This window comes from Taudactylus pleione, unplaced genomic scaffold (genome assembly GCF_031769625.1).
Source record: "Taudactylus pleione unplaced genomic scaffold, aTauple2 ptg000500l, whole genome shotgun sequence".
Lineage (NCBI taxonomy): Eukaryota > Metazoa > Chordata > Amphibia > Anura > Myobatrachidae > Taudactylus > Taudactylus pleione.
This window is the reverse complement of record NW_028284902.1, coordinates 2,443,177-2,461,700: the sequence shown is the minus strand read 5'-3', so window position 1 is coordinate 2,461,700 and position 18,524 is coordinate 2,443,177. Positions and strand designations below refer to the sequence as shown.

The 18,524-nt window shown below is 42.6% G+C and overlaps 1 protein-coding gene across 5 annotated transcripts in view; it reads right to left on the bottom strand.

Moving 5' to 3' along the window:
- Positions 1 to 18,524, bottom strand: part of LOC148501835 (uncharacterized) — a 44,510-nt gene that overhangs the window by 7,495 nt on the left and 18,491 nt on the right. For 4 of the 5 annotated variants that reach the window (XM_088449909.1, XM_088449910.1, XM_088449908.1 and 1 more), the window contains 3 exons: positions 16,048 to 16,208; positions 12,493 to 12,706; positions 4,640 to 4,740 (listed from right to left, as the gene is read on the bottom strand). In XM_088449909.1, coding sequence (XP_088306035.1) covers positions 4,640 to 4,740; positions 12,493 to 12,706; positions 16,048 to 16,208 — 476 coding nt within the window. Of the gene's footprint in view, positions 1 to 4,639; positions 4,741 to 12,492; positions 12,707 to 16,047; positions 16,209 to 16,385; positions 16,451 to 18,524 lie in introns of all 5 variants that reach the window. The other variant, XM_088449906.1, reaches the window with a different exon arrangement.

Here is an 18,524-nt window from a genome sequence, read left to right as displayed (position 1 = left end):
GATTGTAACAGCGCATGCGCAGCACGGATTCCAGCTGCGATAAGTTAGTGTAGACAGGGATAACTATTTCCTGAAAAGCTGTCATCGCAAAAATGACAGCTTTTCGGAATAGATAGTTATAGGGAGGAGGAATGATGAATTCCTCCGGTAATTGGGTTTAGAACTCGCATGGAGTTCTACCTAATTACCTCCCTCAATATTTTAGGTATGATGAATAGGCCCCATAGACAGGATTGCATAGAGGTTTTAAGTAGGTATCCATAACTATAAACACAATGTCTCCCTAATTATATAGAAAAATCACACACACATACATCTCCACTCTGCAGGAGTCTTGTCTCTGTGGTTACCATCCTGTCAGCTGAGCATGGGGGCGGTACCGGGCTTTCCCGGAAGTCCAGTGTGCAGCGCGGGAGGTGGACGACGGGACCTGATGAACTGGAGAGTGGATGGATGGTATTAAACGTAAGCTTTACACTTATTTGTTTATATTATGTAGCCCGACAAATCCCGAAACGTTGCAGTCATTTCTGCGTTGGGTTGATTCATTTACTAAGTCCGCCGAGTGCCACACCTAGATAGATAGTATGTATATTATATACATGCATTTGTTTTTTTCTTTTTTTTTAAAGGGACAGGTGACTTGAAAAACTATTTAAATACTTAAAAAAAAAAAAAAATGTATGGCCAGTTAGGCAGCTGCTAATCACGCAGTCATATTGATGGGCCTCTTTTTATGTGGAGGCCTGGAGCTGTAGCACCATCTGATCCTGGCAGAGCTGGCTCCAGGTGTAGTAGCACCCTGTGCAAGATATTTTGAAAAAAAATCCTAAATTCACATATTTTGGTCTTTTTTTGTTCCTAGAGTATTAACCTCAATAACATTAATTTACAGTCAATTTAGACCACCTCACAATATTGTTTTCACCATTATTGGCCAAAGGCTGCAGTGAGCTGGCTGGTTACTAATACACCTTTTCCACCTAAATTCCGGGTCTGACCTGGAGTTGGAACAAAGTTCCTATCCATATCAGACCCAGAATTTTGCCGGCGCCGACTCGGGATATTCCCGAGTCAGCGCTGCATAGACCCGGCTTTTCTGGAGTGAAAGTGGTCGCTTGGAGATTACATCATCTCCAAGCGCCACTGAACCCGGACCAATCGGCCGGCTAACAGCACACTCCAGGTCATCGTGACCCGGAGTGCGCTGTTCTCACAGCAGGGTTCACGGGCTACGCCAGTGTTAAACCCTGCTAGTTACCTGGGTTGGATTGCCGAATCACTCGACCTGGCGATCCAACCCTCTCCCCTTTTACACCAGGGAGCTGCCCAGGTTAACCCTTCAAAAACCCGGGTTTTAGCTCCCGTGTAAAAGGGGTATTAGCGACAGAGCGCAGGACAGACACTGCAGTCTAAAGCACATCTATGAAACATTGCCACTCATTACTGAGTCACAGTACTTGTGTTATGGACACACACAGAGGGCTAAGGCCCACTGAGTCATGGTGCCTGTATACACAGAGGGGTATAGCACCAAAAAAGAAGTTATATATTTTTTTCTCTTAAGTTTTTTTACACAGCCACTTGAGCCTCTATACTTTACACGCTGATGTATGCTGCGCTATACTTGTTAGTCAGTGCCCTCTATACTGTCACTTTGCCAGCACAGCCAGTCCCTGTACACAGCCAGCAGTAATATAAGCAGAGAAGTGCGCAGCATGACTGGCTTGTAATGAATGGCGCAGAGTTGCGGGTCCCGGCGACTTATGTAGGAGGCAAACTTTCGCCCGAGTTACTCACTCTCACGAGGATGCTGACGTTTGGCCTCGCAGTGGGGACCAGAGTCGGCAGGAACACCTGAGCCGAGGCTCGGGTGGACTCTGATCCCCAGTGTTCGGAGCGGTCTGGGTTCTGTGGAATCCGGACTGCTCATCCCTAGTCTAAATGATGTGATTTGGGCAATTGTAGCCTTACCCCTCAGTACAAACCCATAAATTCACCTTACAATCTTCCCATCCTGCCCACTTCACTAAGAATTTCAGGGGGTGCAGCTGACAAAAAAAAAAGTTCAGGAAGCCAAGCATTTTTAGTTTCCATCTATTAATTTCGTACTATATTCTAGGTCACTCTGGATATTTATTTTTTGCTTGTATTGTTGAACGTCGGGCACTCAAAGAGATCAAGTTACCCACTCCTGGGCCTAACCAAACAGTCTTCTTCAAAGAAGAAATGAAAGATATTACGTGATCTTCACGATAGGAAGTTAGACATTTGCAGAACGAGTCTTTGAACTCTACACACGCATCGCATTTGCATCCCGCCACCCTTCAACATGCATGCCGGCATCAGCAACGCTGGTATGCATAAATACTGCAAAGGACTGCTTTCTCAGTAAGAGCGGCCCTTTGCGAGAGGGATGTCCGGTCTTAACCCAGAAGCCCCTCTGGAGTCCATCTGCACATGGGCAGAAGGAAGCTAGTGCCACGGGCGAGCTAGGATTGGATCCCTCTCACAGCACTATCTTGATAGAAGCATGTAGACTTCTATAGGGTAACGCCATCAGGAGATAGTGCTACCCACCGCAACCAAGCCCCGGTGCACTTTTTTGGGGGTTTGACTATTTCTCATTTTACTGCATCCCGCCCTTAATGGGGCAATTTTTTCTTGCAGGGGCATTTCCTGAGAATGTATATTATGGGCCTGATTCTGAGTCAACATAAAAAGAAATGCAGATGGATCAGCCATAATAGCAATGGGTGGGATGGGGTGCAGATTTACAGCTATTTAGCATACTGTATGTGGGTGGATTGTCACATTAGCATAAGACAGGAAGCAGGCTGCACCATGGATGTGGCCATCTCAAAATCTGAGTGCAGCTTGATGTACACTGGGCAGACCATCCAGCACAAAGAACTTTTTAAATGAGGCAGTGTGTTCATAGCCATTTTCTATTTAATACGATTTTTACTATACCATTCATAGCCAGTGGTCCCTGCACATTTCCAGGGACATGTAAGATACAGTCGGGAGTTCTGGATCTTAATGATCTCAGGGATGATTTATAGCCCAGGCAGTACAGTAACCAACTGAAAGCAGCACAGAAAAGTTCAGTTAAGCTGCAACACCCTCATCCACTAGCATCAGTTGGTTGCAATCACAGAAATAACAAATCTTGAAGCTTCCAATACAGAAATTAAAATGAGTTGATGTGTAATACTTGCCACTACTCTGGTCAAGTGCAAGTGTTTGAGGTATTGGATACAGCTGCATGCTATTGGGGCCCGGACTACACGTTAAGCAATGGTTTTCTGTATTGAAGGGTTGTCCACCTGCCACATTTCAATTGTGGCCCACAGCACACATTTGGTCAATTCATCCTATCGGGATGTAGTTATGAGTTTGGTGGCTGTGATGCCACCAGTCTCAATACAGACAGCTGAATCCCGACAAGGGCCTTAAGATGGGCATCTGTATTTCAACTCCTATCTTAATCCCAACACTGGAACGCCAACCCGAGTGAGGTAAGTTCGGGGTGCTCTAAGAGTTAGTCGCGGGGGAGGAGGGAGGGGTTTGGTTTACTAAGCGTAACGGGGTTAGGGACCCCTAGGGGGGTGGGGGGGGGGTGTTATTAGGCTACAAACAGGGAGGGTTAGTGGGGTGTACTTACCAGACCCCTGTCGGGATACAGACGATCGGGATGCCACTGTCAGTATTGACAGGAGGTATCACGACAGCCGGTATTACATACCCATTCCCTCCATCTGCTGTAGCACATTGAATTTCAGCCAAAGTCAGATGCTGGACATTGGCAATCATTACAAGCCGATACGTTCTCATTTAGAGGCATGCAAGTATTTTTATTTGTGACTGTTTAAGAGGCTTCAATTAATTGGATTTGACAGCATGTCTCAAACGCAACTGCAACTCTGAGCTCAGAAAAGAAAAAAAAAAAAAAAAAAAAAAAGAAGAAGAACGCTCAAGTGCACCAGACCCCGAAATTGCATCAGACTTGGAATGAGGACCCATGTAATAAATGGTTTGTTATTTTTTTTCACTTGTTGTCTGAGGGATATGCTGTGCTTTTTTTTTTTTTAAATCTATATGAATAAAGGTGAGAGTTCAACTTCTCACCTGATACAAGTTCTACAGCAGCTTCCACATGCACGATAAGTGGGCATTTATTTTATTCATTTCACAGATATATTCTGGTTTCTGAAACTACTGTACAGTAGTTCTAAGAATTAAAAAATTAGACCAAAGAAAAAAAAAAAAGTGCCAGCACCACTTACAGAACATACATACACACATAGTATTTTGTCTGTCAGTGCAGTTTCAGATTGTTGCCATAGGGAAGCCCTGTGGTCCCACATTATACAGGTCAGTGTCAGTTATAGTAGTACGTGAATTATTTTTCAATGTGAATGGACATCATAGGATAAATATTTCTAGTTCCATGTTGCCCAAAAAAAAAAAAAAAAAAAAATATACATACACACACATATATATATATATATATATATATATATATATATATATATATATATATAATTTAAATCTTATAATTGAGAGTAATGCAAACTTTATGAGGTCTGTGGGGTTTGCCAATTGCAAAGATTGTAGATTAACATTGCATTCTTACCTTTTCTTATCAGAAAACGGCAAGGTCACAAACATTTCTTGATACTGTGATTTCAGAACTTTTGCCACCTTTTCTTCGAATACAGAAAGGTATTCAATAGCCTGTGCAAAAAAATTGTTAAATGAGCATTTTTATTTTAAATGGTAGGGAAAAAAAAAAAAATGCTTACATGGGACGATTTGTTGGACGACGACACAATAACGTTATCGTTCAGTTGTTCAAAAAATCGTCCATTTTCAGTCCCAAAAGATGAACGATAATGACCAATGCACGCTCCCATTTGTAGTTGGTAGTTATCGTTAATCACCTGAACCTCCCGTTCAACCTGACAATATCGTCAGGTTGGACATGTTCGGGATGACTGAGGGAGCTAGCACTGAAAGATTTAGTTCATGAAATAGTTCTGTGCGTGTGCTCAGTGTTGTTAACGACACTGAGCACACCCCTGCTAAGGACACACGGGACAATTTAATTCATAGAGCGAATCGTCCCATGTGTACGCACCTTTAGTGTGAACAGTACATTTGTCAAGGATGAAGAGCATTACGATTTGTGTATCAGATTGCAACATACAAGTCACAGTGCATAGGGGTAGTTTTTAGCAAAACTTCTGAGGGAAAAAGCAGGTGTTGCCCGTAACCACCAGATTCTATCATTAGTCTAGAAAATTATATCTAGGAACTGATTGCTACCCTTAGAAACCACTTAAAATCTCCCCAATTGTACTTTACAGCTGAATGTATGGTTATATTCACTGGTCTTCTTTGGAATACCACATTGTGACACTGACACCAAAACTACACTCCCAAAATATTTCTGCTATAAACAGACTTTTGTTTTATGGTCAAGATGGGCAACAGGGTTTAAAAATAAGCATCCGGTTTGCTGTTAGATTAATTGGGTGCAAACACATGTTGTTTGGGCACTAGCTTCCACACCAATTGCCATTCCCACACAACCTTTCTAAAGTCTAAGCTTTTCCAAAACTCTATCCTGACAGATGGATGTCAAAACCATATCTAGGTCTCCATGAGTGACCCCACATAGCTCCCACCACATAGAGCTGAATAGGACAGAAGTACACAAAAAATGAAAACTCCTAGAATATGGTGTTTCTCAGTTTGCCACATAAATACAATCAACATAATGGTTAAGGAGTACTTAAAGCCTCAACAAGTGTTATTACATATTCATATACAATTATGACTGCACTCATTGGGGTATATTTACTAAAGGTCGATTATGGCTTTGTGTATTTATAGGCTATGCTGTGTGATTTGCAAGTCATGGATTTACTTAAAAGCAAATTAGACCATAAAACCGAATCCAGACCAAAACCGATGCCTTCACATAGACCACTACAGAACTCTCACTCCTAACAGTCGGATTCATAGACGTTGGAACAAGGGGGCAGCATAACGGCCGTGAACAGTCAGGGGCTGTGCTTTATGAAATAGGCTGCAGAGCCCCTGCACTGCGAGGAGGAGTTGGTGGTGTAATGTGCGGTCTAAGTTAAAAGACCGCACATTGCACCTCCTCCATGCGGTGCAGGAGAGCACAACACGATTGGCCGCAGCTCCAGTGCCAACCTGGGCGTGAGGTACAGTAGTGTCAGGGCGGTTCCATATACACAATGGTGCCCACCCCAACATAAAGTCATTCAAAAGACTAAACTACAAAAAAAATAAAATTAAAAAACACCACGAATGATAAATCCCCAAATAGACTAGAAGCTAAAAATCACATGTATGTATGTATGTATGTATGTATACTCAAAATATCTCCCAACCCGACCTCTCCGCTCAGCACAAGATCTGCGTCTCTCATCCCCATGCATTACTTGCTCCCATTCACGGTTACAGGACTTTCTTCGCGCTGCACCCACTCTATGGAATGAACTACCTCGCACAATAAGACTTTCCTCTAGTCTCCAATCCTTCAAGCGATCCCTAAAAACTCACCTCTTCAGGCAAGCTTATCAAATTCCAGAACCTCCCACATAATCTTCATATCTAATTACATCCCCTTTTTACAGTCCACACACGATCTCACACTGTCTTTCTCACATCCTCATGACATTTGGTCAACATTCCTGTGTGACTGGATCATGCAGCCAACCAAGAAACTGTGCATTCTGGCTGGACCAAAATGCAATATATAGCACCTATCCTTGTGTATCAATGCCCATTTCCCTATAGATTGTAAGCTTGCGAGCAGGGCCTTCCTACCTATATATCTGTCTGTTATTACCCAGTTTTGTTCTATTAATGCGTACAATTGTAAAGCGCAACGGAATATGCTGCGCTATATAAGAAACTGTTTAAATAAAATATATATGTTAGGGGTGTGCACCGGCCACTTTTCGTGTTTTGGATCTGGATCTTTCTTCGTGTTTTGGATCTGGATTGGTTTTGCCAAAACCACCCTTCCGTGTTTTGGGTTCTGGGTCTGTATTTTTTTTTTTTTTGTAAAAAAAGCATAATAAAAAAACAGCTAAAATCACAGAATTTGTGGGTTTTTCTGCTCTTATTAACCTCAATAACCTTCATTTCCAGTCTATTCTGAACACCTCACAATATTGTTTTTATGGTCAAAAGGTTGCACCGAGGTAGCTGGATGACTATGCTAAGCGACACAAGTGGGCGGCACAAACGTGGCCCATCTAGGAGTGACACTGCAGTGGCAGACAGGATGGCAGTTTGAAAAACTAGGCCCCAAACACTACATAATGCAAAGAAAAAAGAAAAAGAGGTGCAAGATGGAATTGTCCTTGGGCCCTCCCACCCACCCTTATGTTGTATAAACAGGATATGCACACTTTACCAAACCAATCATTTCAGCGCCAGGGTCTGCCACACGACTGTGGCTGAAATGATTGGTTCGTTTGGACCCCCACAAAACAAGCTGGCAATTAATGTGTCCCTGCACAAAATGGCTCTACGGAGGCAAGATGTCATACTCATCCACTGATTCCTTGGATAAAACAGGAAAAGGATTTAGATGTCCCTGGACTGCTTACGGTCTTACCCAAAGTTTCTGATCTTGACAGTAACTTTTTAAGAACGCGCTGCAGGTGCCGTATAAGGGAGGATGTTCCTAGGTGGTTAACGTCCCTACCCCTACTTATTTCACCTTTACATATGGTACATATGGCAAGACAGTTGTTGTCCGGATTTGGATAGAAACATTGCCACACCAAAGAGGTGGAATGTTTGGTCTTCTGCCCAGGCATGACCATGATGGGCTTTTTCATTCCACGGACAACAACGGTCTCCCCCGAAGCCTGATTTAAACAAACCACATCACCATCAGAATCTTCCTTGCCAACTTCCTCCTCAGTGCCAGCTACACCAGTATCCTCATCCTGTTGTACTTCAACAGTGACATCTTCAATTTGCATATCAGCAAGTGGACTGTGGGTGCTCCTTTCAGCACTTGCAGAGGGTGTGCAAATGGTGGAAAGAGCCACCTCTTCCCGTCCAGTGCTGGGAAGGTCAGGCATCGCAACCGCCACCACACTTGGACTCTCCTTGGGGATTTGTGATATCTTCTTAGAACGCACAGTTCTTAGCTGTGCTTTTGCCAGCTTAACTCGTTTGATTTTTTTAGCGGGAGGAGGGCTTGCATCGTCATGTGAAGCTGAACCACTAGTCATGAACATAGGGAAAGACCATAGTCATTCCTTGCCACTCCGTGTCGTAAATTGCATATTGGCAAGTTTACGTTTCTCTTCAGATGATTTAAATGTTTTTTTCAAGGTCATTTTTCTGAACTTTGTCATTTGGGATTGTATGTGCCTACTATGACATTGGGCATCGGCCTTGGCAGACGACGTTGATGGCATGTTATCGTCTATGTCATGACTAGTGGCAGCAGCTTCAGCACTAGGAGGAAGTGGTTCTTGATCTTTCCCTATTTTATTTTTATCTGAGAAAGTTTGGTCCTCCATTTATGTTATATTGATATATACGTGCGGCTAAGGCGCACACAAACACAGAAAATATTTTTTTTTTGTTGGAGACTAGTGCACTTTGTGGGTTACACCACCCTTTAAGAAATGAGCCAGCCGGTCCTTTACTTATGGGACACAGGCGCACGCTTGGCGCTGCTCCTTTGTTGATGCACGTGCAGCCACAGTGCACACAATTCAAACACAGGGGGGGCTCAATTGCTAACGTGGTACCCGCCAACGCGGGTACCTTATATAGGATCCAAAACCCGCGAGACTCGGAAGGCGGGATGATGATGTTTTGCCTCGATTTCAGATCAGAGTCAGGCCGGAAAAGTGGAGCCTGATTCGGATCGGGGGGGTTCGGATTTCAGAAATCCGAACCCGCGCATATTCATATATACATATACACACACACATATATACACACACACTTCTATTGCTAGGAATTTAATTGATGCCTATAATAGGAGCCTCAACCTGACAACACTAAATCTGGCCACAATGTCAGGTTTAACTTTGAGAACTGTGCTTTGGTTGGTAAACATCTTGTCCAAATTTGACGAGTTATTTGGTCACCAGGCCCAACACACAGCTTCAAGAGGAAAACGGGCCAATGTGGCAGGCAGCAGTTAATGCTGTGAATTCTATTGGGCATTTAAAGCACAACCAGCTCCAGTGTGTGAAGAGTTTCAGACATCCAATGCCTTGTGAAATTCAAGATGGCCCTGGAAAAGTGCTCTACACACAGGGCCGGCCCAAGACAAGTTTTTTTTTAGGTAAGAGAAAAAAAAAAAAATATATATATATATATATATATATATATATATATATATATATACACATATACATACACACAACCCAAGGAGTAACAGTGCATGGGCCGAATGCAAGCGCCCAGAATATAAAGGAGTGTGGTCTTGTGGAAATATAATATACCCATCACCTCTCAAATAAATATTAAATAACCCCTATCCCACAATATACATCCCCACCCACTTAATACACATCACACCCCTTTATTAATAAACCCCCACCCCACATAATACACAGAACACCCCTGAAACAATATACCACCACACCACATAATAAAACCCCACTCCTATCAAATGAATATACCCCCACACCTCTCAAATAATAGCCCACATGACACAGCACACCCCTCAAACATTAATAAACCACCACCCATACACCCCACACATTGGAAATAAAGAATATACCCGGGCCACACCACATAATACAGCCCCACCCATCAGATCACATTAATATGCCCAGCAACCCACATAAATACACAGCACATCCCTCAAAGAACAGTAACCCCCCACCCCACATAATATACAGCACATCCCTCAAACAATATAACCCCCACACCACATTACACCCCCACCCCTCAGATCACATTTATATACCCCCCACCCCAAACCTCTCAAATAACATTCACATTTCCCCCTCCCCAGATACTTACCACCACGCCTGTAGAAGTCACTACTACTACTAGTCTGGTGGTCTCATCGCATTGTGCAACTCCAGTGTAGGATAGAGCCAGACAGTAGGAGGAGCAGAGGCACTGCTGTGATTTGGGAAGGAGATAGAAGGGGCGGGGTCTTGGTGAGGGAAAGGAGTAGGAACACAAAGTATTGGTGGCTAGTCCTGGGAGAAGGACCAGCTACCATGTAGCACAATCAATGCCAGCAGTGATAATGTCTCTCTATGGCAGGGGGTGACAGCTGTGCATCCCTGAAGCTGCCTGTAGCATGCAGGGGTGGGATTCAAGTAGCACATACAAGTTTTTCACATTCCTGCTCAAGTTGATGAGCTATGGGGTGGCGCCACAGTGTGTCCGCTCAACTTGAACAGCCCCGCTCATCACTAGCACAGGCAATGCTGAAACACAAGCAGGCGGGTACATGGGAGTGTGTAGGGAGTGATGCTATCACACCACATTGCATGCATACACATAGGATAGGATCCGGAGACACTGGCAGCAGAGGTGGAGTTCTCACTACTTCAGTGTCTGTGGTCATGCTCCCGGTGGCTATTCACAGCGCTCTCTGCCAGCTGGTGCTCTACGCACCTGCGTAGTTGGCATGTGGGCGGGCAAGCCCAGTCTACACAGCCCTGGAGGAGGGTCATATTTATAATGAGTATGGAGTGCACCACATGCTTGTGTCTCCTTTTATAGGCATCATAATTAAGTCACTACTAATAGAATGGCATTTAGAAGCCAAAAACACCTGTTTTTAATGGTCTATTTGGAAATTTTTTGGTCGATTTGAAGTTGATTTTCAACTTTTTGACATAGGTCCCTACAGGAGTCTCAATTACAAAGTATGAATGTTTGGTAGATTTTGTTTGGGATTTTATTTTATAGTCAAAATTTGCCTTTGGAAACCCCCAATTTGCAAATCACACAGAAAAATAACCTATAAATACACAAAATAGCCAAACTCTACCTTTAATATATTCCCTCATGAACACATGTACCGAAGGAGATGTCAGACATTTTAGCACATGCACAGTTGCAATAACTCACTCAACGTGTAATTAACTCAGAACCAAACCCATTCTGTTATGCGATGTTGCCTTTACAATGATTCACCCACTTTGCAATTCACTACATTAATAATTTGAGATCTATTGGACCAACTTGTGGTAATCTTCTTTGACTGCATTCTGACATACTCAGTCTTAATGGTTTTAACCATTGCTCCACTAACCTACTGAAAAACTGGACATGTGATCCATCAAACAAGAACCATTGGACACACCATTTTCCCAAAAGGTTCACAAATGTAGTTTACCAACCCCAGGGCCACTGACCATGGCCTCATCCAAAAGATTTCTAAGTGGTTTAAAACTTTTTTAGCATCAAACATTTGTCACTTTATTTGGAACTTTTCCCCAAAATTGAGGTTCCCATTACCACTTTAATCCAATGTTTGTATTTGCTCAACATGACTTTACAGTTTTAAAGAAGGCTTTAACAGCTCTGATAATTAATTCAGACCTAACATTCTGGAAATGGACCTAGACTTATCAAAAAGACCAGGAGAAAGTACTTCATACTTATCCAAATTACTCCCAAGAAATTACCATCCCAATGAAGTTAAAGAATCAAAAAGATAAGGAACTTTTAGCCATCATAGCTGCTTTGAAAGAGTGGTAACATTTATTGGGTGGCTCTTTATTGCCATCAGGAGGTCTTCATGCACATACTTACAGTTCTTACATTTTAGCTCACCATTTATGCTACAGGTACAAGCCCTTGCACACATTTTATGGACAGTCATTATTCAGTATCACTTAATTTCTACAAAAGTAGGTGAAAATGTTCACTTTCATCTGTTTTGTAGAAATTAAGTTTTGGGGCCATTCATCATAAAGGTAACAGCAGGAGAACACTTTTGGGGGGAGATGTACCAAGCTCTGGAAAGTGATAAATTAGACAGACAGTCAAACTACCAGACACTAAGCTTCTGTCTTTTTACTGGCTGTTTGAAAGAAAAGACCATTTGGAACAGATTGGTTATTAGTTTATCACTTTCCAGACCTTCTTACATCTGCCCTGCTGACCCAAACAAATCAAGCTCTGAAAACTCAATCCTTTCGGATCCCTCAACCCCTGTCCGGGTCCTTCCTTAGTGCCACTGCGTGAACTCCAGTTCATGAAGGTGCACTATCACTGCCGAGTCAGACTCAAAAAGGAGGAGCAGTGAAAACATTTAGGAAGACAGCCACTCCGAAAGTCAGCTCTCTCCGTGCCTGAGCAATGATGAATTGCTCCTAGCGGCGCTTGCCAAGAGTAGGAATGTTAATTATCAGGGTCAGCTCGGAGCCTGATAATTAACATAATGAATAGCCCTGCAATCTTATTCATGAATAAAAAATAAAAATCTATTCTTACCTCATTATAAAGGCTCGTTAATGTCTCTGAACAATCCTTATATTGTATGCTAAACTTTGGATGCAGACAATGCAGTGCCACGCAGCCTCTGCTCTTAAGTACTCGAGTTACTTCTAGAAAGAATTGGTCTATGGCGAACCAGTGAGCAGCAGAATCGACATTTATTAAATCCACAGAAGCATCTTCCAATGGCATCTTCTCCACTGTGGAGACCCTGTAAAGAGAAACCATAATTGGCCAATCTGAGTACATACATTACTATAGATTTATTCTAGCTTCACTCCCATGGCACAGGGATGATTTAATATTATAATTCGAGATGTGTGCCGACCCTTGTGTTTTGGTTCTGGATCTCCCCTGATTTTGGATTTGAATTTCTCTTTGTTTTGTTTTCGTGTTTTGGTTCTGAATCTGGATTTTTTTCTAAAAAAAAAAAAACTAAAAAATATCACATGAAAATTAACTTTTTTGTTCCTACAGTATTAACCTCAATTACATTTATTTCCACTCATTTCCAGTCAATTTTGGTTACCTCATAACATTGATTTTTTTTTCCCCATCTAGTTAAAAGGGCCAAAAGGTTGCATCCAGTTTGCTGGCTCAAAACTGATAGATATAATTATTAATAGAGTTGAGGACTGTGCAAAGATGATGGTTGGGATACCCTTGAGGATTGAAGGCATGGGCCTTCATAGAGGACAAGGAAGTTGACGGCCTTACATTATCATGATGACTGCTGGTGGCAGCTACAACATGTGGTTCTTGGCCTTGCTCTCCTGTAATGTGATAGCCCTCCATATTTTCTGCGGTCTTGAAGCAGTGTCACAAGCACCAATAGTGTAGCCAAGAATACAAAAAATGTCACGATGCCGTCGTGCGCACACAGGATAAAAAAAACCAAACAAAAACAAACACTTTTCCGGGTCCAGAGCACAGATTGGTGATGACTGGAGTCGGGCAGCACTAGGTTGCATTGCTGTATCTTGTGCAGCTAAGCCTAACACGCACAATTAAAAAAAAATAAAAAAATTATGATTTGTATTTTTTCCTTCAGCTACAGAACTTGGGCCCAGAGCACAGATTGAACACTACTGTAATCGGGCAGCATTAGGTTGCAACTTGTGTGGCTGGATCTTGTGTGGTACTGCGGTTAAGCCTAACACGCACAGAAAATTATAAAAAAAAAAACAGATTTTTCTCTTTGACAATATAACTTGGGCCTAGATGGACACAGCACCAGCCCAGATGCATCTGCAGTTCTGCACCAGCCCAGATATACATAGCAGACATGAAGAACACCAGCACAGGACACAGCAGACACCAGTCACAACACCAGCCCAGAATGGATCAGCAATCACCAGCTCAGGACACAGCAGACAGCACCTCTAGTCCTACACTACCCACCCTCCCTGTTCAGTCTCCACAGCCAGAGTGAAATGGCATCCGTCGTGTGGTCCTTATATACTACATTGATCATAGATTAAATCTTGCGATTCTCTAGCTTTCATCTCTATGGTTTTGCATCGATTTGAGAGATCAGAGTAAAGCGGGAACATCTGAGCCGGCTTGGATCCGACTCGGATCTGCTAAACTCGGATCTCTGGAAACCGAACCCGCTCATCTCTAATTGAAACTTGTATGAAGAATCGAGGATCATAGATTTAACCCCACTGACATGCTGGCCTGAAAAGGGTACACAGCCTAGCTTTCTTGTATGATCTGCACAATGAGAAGTGGTTTTATTTTTTTATCTTTGAGGTGATATGAATGCAACATCTACACTAGAAGAAAGCCACCCCTTGTCACACTCTTCTGGGAAAAAAAAAAAAAAAAAGGAACAACTTTATTGACATTGGAATTGTAGTATGTAAACAAAAGTTTGTGGATTTGTACATAATAGTATCCCTGATGGTAGGAGCGCTGGTCCCATTTTTTGGAGGTTCATGCAAAATTATAATTACACTGTTATGCCCGAGGCAAACATTTCACCAATTTGAATCCAGAACATATACGTACAGAAAGTGATTCGCTCGATAATGGCCAGATCATGTTAATATAATAGGGTAATAAAGTGAAACATAACCGGCTAAGCCACGCCCTTTATGGTTTTTATTGTAAAATGTCGCCAATTTGTTAGTGCGATTATTTGTCCATGGACCCTGAAGCAAAATGGACAGTTTCCAGGGGGGGAAATTGCAAGCTGAGCCCCTATAGATGCAAATAATAATGCACTGTTACTCTGCCTCACCATCTCCCAGCCTCCCGCCCAATAGCCAACTGCTGGCAGCTCTCATGGAAAGAGAAAAGAAGAGTTGCTTTCGAGGTGCAAACCCGGTGCTGATTGACTGGAAGTTGCAAGCCCAAAATAAACGTGTTGGAGAAAGTAGGTGAGGAAAGAGTGCCCCCCTAAGGCAGCAGCCTCACGTATTGTGCCGACCCCGCGCCAACTTCCATTATGTAATAGCTAAGTCACACAGCCAGGCGGCCAATCAGGAGCCGAACAAACAGTATCTGCACATGGCTAAGGGCGCCGGAACCATGTGAGAGCACAGACCACCAGTAGTGCACGAGAACAGCGGCGGTCACCCCTATCCCGCTTTGCCCGAGGCACTGTGCTGGCTCTGTGTTCAGGTAGTTTTCTTGAAAATTTAAGGTTAGCTATACCAAAGCATTTATTAGATTAAATATATTTTCCATCAAATGTTAGTTTTATTCCAAATTCTGTAATTTATTGCCGAATGAAATCCATCTAAAAAAAAAAAAAATTACTGCCAGTTTAAAATGTAATGGATACATTTTCCTAAATTGTTATACACAAATCAAAGATCTCTCAAATTAAAGTGCAGCCATTTGCCAAATCTAGATTGTCTAGCTTACACAAAGTAACTGTTTTAATGTGAATTATTTTAGCACCAGAGTCCTTAGCTTTCTTTCCTATTTAATGCAAGATGAAAGGCTTAAACATTTTATAGCATTTAAACTGCTAGGCTGTGTCAGAATACATTTCAGAGCATGAGGTAAACATTTAAGGGGTGTCTTTGTATGGTCAGATTTGTGTAGTCTTATTACAGTTAAGGGATGGAGATTTTTGTTGGTGGAGTTGCTGGTTTATAACAGATTTCCTGGTTGGGAGGTCTCTTGTGTCTATGGCAATTCCCACCCCTTTATTGGGATGGTCTGCTTTATCATTTTGCTGGTCATGCTGTAGATGTTGAGCTGCTCTCTCCACAAAACCTGGTAGGCTGATTCTACCCTACTGGGGGCAGAGACACCACTGGTCCCAGTGGGCTGTGTGTCATTGGCAGGGGGAGTTTGGATATCTTGAGTTGTTAGTGATAGACTGGCAGTTGGCCCCATTCTACACTTTATTGGATTGTTTGGGCAAGATGGTGATACTGTGAGTAGGGCTGTTTTCTTTGCAACCACTTTTTCCTTTTAGTTATATTAAGCTGGCCCTTTTTCCCACCAATATGTTTCCAGGTTTTTATTGTAAAGTTCTTTCCTCCACACACCTAGTGTAGAAAATGTAGGTCGACAAACAGTTTATATACTCACTGATAAGTGATATTCTCATGGGGTGTACATTTTCTTGCTTCATTTATCTGACTCTCGCTCATGTCTATTCCAGTCACTTTGCAGAAATGTTCTGACAGAGGCCGTGTTGATCTTCCGGTTCCACAGCCAGCGTCTACCACCAACTCAAAGGGTCGCCCTTTCTGCAGAGAAAATAAATGGATGAATGCAAGGACAGAACATATACTTAAAGACTATTCTATTAACACTACTTTGGAAATCTAAAAAAAATAAGAAGATGTCATATTTTTTGTTTTTTCCTGGAAGTATGATGCACCAATAGGACTGATCCAACAATCAGTGCTGGCAGAGATTCTTACCAGTTTCCCAGAGTCTTCATTGTTACTGCACATGAGTACATCTCCCCCAGAGAGGTCACAAAGCTCTGAAAAGTAATAAATTGGTGAGTGATAAACTACCAGCCACTCAGCTCCTAACTGTCAGTCAGTCGATCAGCTCCTGTCTTCACTCAATGCATTACTTTTAAGAGCTTAGTACATCTGCCCCACATTTTTTCAATTGTAAATATGAAGGGGGAGACACTGCATTCTAATAAAGTAGCTCAGCAATAGGAACTGCAGATAGGTCAGAGACAAGTCCCACTCTGAATAAGGGGTAGATCTACCAAGAATAGTGCCTGGTTGGAGCCAAAACACTCACAGCATTGCTGAAACACTGGAAACTTGATAGCTGCAACACTCAAATTTACCAAGCAGCATGTTTTTTGATGGTGTATGTGATAGAATAAGAATAATATAATGTAGGGTTCACCCTCAAAAGCCTAACCAGCACTGGGCTCCAAGAGCCAGTAGTGGTTTTAAAAAATATGGGGGGGGGAAAAAAAAAAAAAAAAAAAAAAGGGTGGGGGTCCCTGTATTTTTAAAAACAGCACCTGTCTCAAACTAGCCACAGTGTATAACCACAGCCATATGACCCTTCACTGGGTCACCTGGCAAAAGAACCCCAACTAGTCAGGCCAGGGCTCCCAGGGGAGATGGTGACACCTCAATAAAAGGGGCCCCTCTCTTGAGCACCCCAAGCCTGGGCTGAAGCCCAGGGTTCTTCCCAGCACCCCTGGCCAGTGAGTGTAGGGGTAATAGTGTTAATAAATGTACAGTATAAATATATATTTTTTTTAGAATACATAGTCAAAAGTTTGGACACCTCATTCAATGGTTTATTTAAATAATTTTTAACATAGTAGATTAATGCTGTAGACATCAAAACTATGAAAGACCACATGGAATTATGTTGTAAACAAAAGTGTTAAACACATCAAAATATATATTTTATATTCCTCAAAATAGCCCCCTTTTGCTTGGATGACAGCTTTGCACACTCTTGGCATTCTCTCAGTCAGCTTCATGAGGTAGTCTCCTGGAATGGTTTTCTAACAGTCTTGAGTGAGTTCCCAGAGGTGCTGAGCACTTGGTTGCTTTTCCTTCACTCTGCAGTGCAACTTCTCAAACCAGCTCAATTGGGTTTAGGTTGGGCAATTGCAGAGGCCAGGTCATCTGACGCAGCACTCCATCACTTTCCTTCTTGGTCAAGTAGCCCTTACATAGCCTGGAAGTGTGTTTGGGGTCATTGTCTTGTTGAAAAACAAAATGATGGTCCCAGTAAGTGCAAGCTAGATGGGAATGGCATGGCGCTGCAAAATGCTGTGGTAGCCATGCTGGTTAAGTGTGCCTTGAATTTTGAATAAATCACCAACAGTGTCACCAGCAAAAAACCCCCACACCTCCTCCATGCTTCACAGTGGGAACCACACACACAGAAACCTTCTCTGCGTCTCACAAAGACATGGTGGTTGGAACTAAAAATCTCAAATTTGGACTCAGACCAAAGTACAGATTTTCACTGGTCTACTGACCATTCCTTGTGTTTCTTGGCCCAAACAATTCTCTTCTTGTTGTTAATCCTCAGTAGTGGCTTCTTCGCAGCAACCATGAAGGCCTGACTCACGCTGTCTCCTCTGAAGAGTTGATGTTGAGTTTGTCTGCTACTTGAACTCTGAAGGCTGTGGTCTCTAATCTGAGGTTCTGTTAAGCAGCAGTTTCTGAGGCTGGTAACTAATGAACTTATCCTCTGCAGCAGAGGTAACTCTTGGTCTTCCTTTCCTGGGGCAGTCCTCATGAGAGCCAGTTTCATCATAGCATTTGATGGTTTTTGCAAATGCACTTGATAAATTTCAAGAACTTTGAATGTTCCATATATCGTCTGACCTTCATGTCAAAGTAATGGACTGTCATTTCTCTTGACTGAGTTGAGTGACTACTGTTGTAATCCATATTATTGCATTAACCAAACAGTGGTTTCCACTGTGAGACCATCAGTGGTGTTGTGCAGCAGTAGGGTTAGTACAAACATATTAAGGTAAGAAATTCCACAGATTGACTCTTGACAAGGCACACCTGTTAATTCAAAACCATTCCAGGAGACTACCTCGTGAAGCTGAT